At 40.6% G+C, this 4,451-nt stretch overlaps 1 protein-coding gene across 1 annotated transcript; it reads right to left on the bottom strand.

The window, feature by feature from the left end:
- Nucleotides 1-2,605: 2,605 nt before the first annotated feature.
- Nucleotides 2,606-3,231, bottom strand: LOC103647369 (uncharacterized). The gene is made up of 3 exons (XM_008671913.3): nt 2,934-3,231; nt 2,731-2,868; nt 2,606-2,646 (listed from the first exon to the last, which is right to left on the bottom strand). The coding sequence occupies exons 1-3, from the start codon at nt 3,229-3,231 to the stop codon at nt 2,606-2,608; spliced, it is 477 nt and encodes a 158-aa protein (XP_008670135.1).
- Between the last annotated feature and the right edge of the window lie 1,220 nt (nt 3,232-4,451).

Raw genomic sequence — 4,451 nt, 5'->3', positions numbered from 1 at the left:
GAAAATAATCACCAGTCATATGTTAGCTACAACCAAACATATGCAGGCTGTATATCGAGCACAATGACCAGCAAATCGAAACATACCAAAACTGAATCAGCAGCTTTCACGAGTCTATCTACAAGAACTCCAAGTGCCTGGTACAATGGACAAGATGCTTTGATAAGAGGCTAGGACGCTCTGGACAGATGTTTAAAAAGTGAGAATAGCTGCTAGTATGCTCCATGCTTAGACATATGGTTGTGGTTCATCATTCAGATGTCAGCCCTTTAAAATTTTCATCTCCGAAGACAGAACAGTGAAATATACAGTCTAACTGGTCGTTTTACTAACTTTGTTGCAGATAGTATCAGAAGCAGATATAAATAAAATCACAGTACAGCACATGCATGTACCATACTACTCACTGCAGACGCATGGAAGATGCGAGCTCCATCGATATGAAGCTTCAAGCAATGGGTACTTGAAGATGTAACCAAATAAGCTGTTCAAGAAGATTAGCTGAGGAATGAACTGGTACTTGTTTCGAATGAGTACATGTAGAAAAAACCATAATATAATAATTGCAACATGTTGTTAAAGGACTGCTTCTTCACAATTGTTGTAGATTCTTGTCAGGAATGAACCGGTACTTGTTTCAAATGAGTACATGCAGAAAAACCATAATATATTAATTGCAACTTGTTGTTAAAGGACTGTTTCTTCACAATTGTTGTAGATTCTTGTCTCCAAATGGAATGTCATATTGTCTGCTAAAATAAAAAGTGAATAAACTTACCACACATTAATACTGTTCCTAATTTTTTTTGCAATGAAGTAACTAATCACAATCCCATGGTTCTTGTAACGCTTATCCTGAAGAACCTTCTTTATGGCAACAGTCTCACCCGTCTCCAAACACTTAACCTATGAACAAGTGAAATGGCATCTGATTAAGAAAGGTGATTTATAGCACGCAAGATATGAAGATCTAAAACATGTGCAGCGCGTGGAAAGCAACACCACAGACAACTACATAATAGTACATATCAAAGTCAGTCACAAGTTATTGCAAATAACCTGGAAGACAATCCCAAAAGAACCTTGACCTACAATGCGCGCTCAGCCATGTAGCTCACTGTCTGCAAATGCAACCAATAAATACACATTATCATACAAAAAGAACCTGACAAAATTGATCATAACTCCACAATCTTATAAGTTTGCAGACTAAAAACATGATCAAATGCACTAAAAATAGCACATTAAATTATGGTCTTGGCTCTCAATTATTAGATTCAGACATGCACAAAAACATGTAGACAGCAGCACAACGATTAATTGTTTTATTCATAACTCACAAAATATGCATCCAAAAATAGTAAACTAGGACTTTCTGGAAAGCTTAGAAAGTCCTCTATAACTCTTATATTATCATCACAACATGATTCAACAGTTTGAATGGTCAAACAGTGCTAAACTTTAATTCTGTCCAGATTTGGACAGAATTCGGCTCTTCACTTCAAAAATCCATAACTGGAGTTTCATAAATCCAAATCAGGTGATCCTAGACTTTTTAGAAAGCTAATAGAATTGTCTATAATTCATTTATAATCATCTCAAAGTGATTCAATGTGTATCGAAGTCAGTTAATACAAACAAACATTGCTGTCCAGATTTGGACAGATTCAGAGATACTAACTCAAACAGCTGTAACTTAATTTATAGATCACCAAAAAGGGTGATCCAAAATTTTGTGGAAAGCTTAAGAAAAGTACTACAACTCTCCTATAATTACTAAGAGCTAATTCTCAGTTTAACTTGGACAAACAAGGTCATTTTCGAAATCAGTACAGAATCTGGACAGATTCTAAAACTGGACTTGGAAAAATCATAACTCCTAAACTACTGAACCTATGGTCATGAAATTTTTACACAAGCAAGATAAAAAGATTATCTACAAGTTTTATATATAACACTTCTACAGAAAACACGGTTTACTTTACTTAACTAGCCACGTAATAAAATTGGACATGCAGTCTAAACAGCAAGAACTCTAACTTAGATCTTATTTAACTTCTACACTTATCATGCTTTTAACATTTAGAACACTCAACACTTTATCTTTAGTAGAACTAAAACCACATAATACAACAAGGCATTCATGTCACCCTACATTAAAAATTCACTCAACCACCAATAAATCTTGTCGGCAAAGCGCTATAAGTACTAAACGTTGTTTTTACATTATTAACTTGATCACTCAATTCATATACAATAACCAAATCATTTATACTTGAGAAATACCCTTACCAAAGTACTCTACGTATAATCCACTTAAAAGCATCATGCATATCTCTAATTAGTTTCATAATACAATACATACTCGCCTTAATTCTAACTTATGCCATATCACACAATGGCATACATATTTATCGACACACTCTTCACACCATAAACTACATTTTAACTTAATCTTTATTATCGAACGACGCATCTCCTTTATTTTTCTCATCACCTCGCACATACAAACACATCATCAACTAAATCACAATGAGTAAAATACACATCAAACAACCTGGCAGAATCAAACTCGGGTCGCATGTCGTCTATTCGCTCAGACATTTCATCGCATTGGTGAAGCGTGAGGCACAACGTCGACGGTAGCTGCGGTTAACGACACACAACGGTTCAACATTTTATCAAGCACTAGGGATGCGGAAAACAATAGGCTACTAGCGAGGGGCTCACCGGGGTTTGACGTCCTCGCAACCAGGGCTGCAGATCGGGTCGGCACGTGCTGCGATATTCCGTCGAACACGTCGAGGGCGCGACACAATGGGGTTTCATGGCTGTTGCTGTTGTACCGCGGCCGGGCATGAGGATAATCTGCGCAGGGCCAATCAGCAAGATTCGAGCAGGGATAGATGGAGCAGAGTTAGCGCTTGACAAACCTAGGGCAGGAGCAACCGGCCATCCAACGCAGGGGGCAGAGGTGAGCACCAGGGAGGGCAGCACGACCAACATCCATGGAAGAAGACTCAGCCACCAGGAATAGGAAGGGGCAGCAGCCAGAGGATGAGGGCGAGGGGAGATAGGAGACGGGTGGCCCAACGACATCCATGGCTGGGGCAGGGCGAGCTCAGCGACGGCGCCCTGGCAAGAGGAGATTGGGGAGCTCCTGCGCCATGGGAGATGGTGGTCGGCACTAGCGTTCAGGAGCAGTAGCGGCTGGTGGAGCAGTAGCGGCATTTCCGGCGTTGGGGACTAGGGCGCCAGGGGAGGGAGCACGACGTGCTGCAGGAAGGGGCGGCACCATCCACGGGAGAGGGTCCGCGCAGGGAGGGATCCAGGGGGAGCCGCCATGGGAGGGGCAGGGAGAGGAGCGCCCAAGTGGTGGTTGCCGCAGGGATGAACACCAGGAAAGAGGATGGCGTGAGGGAGTTCGGCTAGAGCTTGAGGAAGAGATGAGGATGAAGGAGAAATGACGTCCGTAGCTTCTAGCAAATAATGGGCCGCGTCCCGCGTGGACAAGGAGTAGAGGAGCTTGAGCGGTGGAGAAGATAAGAGAAAAACTTAGATTTTTCCTTCTCCAACATTTCACAAAAGAACATATAAGTAATTTAGTTCTAGGATTTGAATCCAAATGAGATGCAAACAGACCCATCAAAATAATATAAATTTTGATGTTTTTGGACTGCGCTTACAATGGGAGGTATTTTCGGGACCAGACAAATTTCCACAGTTGTAGATAGTGAAACAGATTAATTACGAGTACTCAGTTCGGTTCTAGTTATATCGGTCCTTTTTAATTTTGCATCAATATTGTTTTCGTCGAGTTTCTAATAAAATTTGCTTAGGACAAAAACACAAGAGTGGGTCGGGATTCCAAATTCATATTCTCTTAATCCATAAATTTTAAATGGATACCAGACTCAACATTTCGCAAAATAAATACGCGAGATTGATGCGACATAAAAAATGTGATTCTTTCGGAAGCGACCTCACGTATCGTTCACATGGGCGAGAGGTTGTGCGTTGTCCAGACACCGGTTAGCACCTGCCACGCGCCATGATACCAGGCCACAGAAAGACACGTGCAACGCAAGCGTGAAAGAATTTCAGATGAAGTTTAAGAAACCAGATCCGATTTCCAGAATTAAAGTTTGGGCAAGACGTCGATGGCTTAACCCAAACGATACTAGATTCGATGTTCCGAAAATTACCAAAGTCTAAATTTTGCCAAATAAATTAGGACAATTTAGACAGATGGAGACAAAGACGATATCAAAATCGTGAAAACGAGGATGATTAAAATTTAGTGACCTTTACATTTACAGCTATTACGTGTTAAAGTCCGCACTCGTGGTCGAGCAGACGATAAACACCCGGGGTGTTACACCCACTAACATCTAAGATAATTCTTATAGTCTAAACGACTCCAATAATATCTTTATTTGAGATGGTTTCAT

This window comes from Zea mays, chromosome 2, assembly GCF_902167145.1.
Source record: "Zea mays cultivar B73 chromosome 2, Zm-B73-REFERENCE-NAM-5.0, whole genome shotgun sequence".
In the NCBI taxonomy this organism is placed as follows: Eukaryota; Viridiplantae; Streptophyta; class Magnoliopsida; order Poales; family Poaceae; genus Zea; species Zea mays.
The sequence above is the reverse complement of the archived record's forward strand: the minus strand, read 5'-3'. Positions and strand labels throughout refer to the sequence as shown.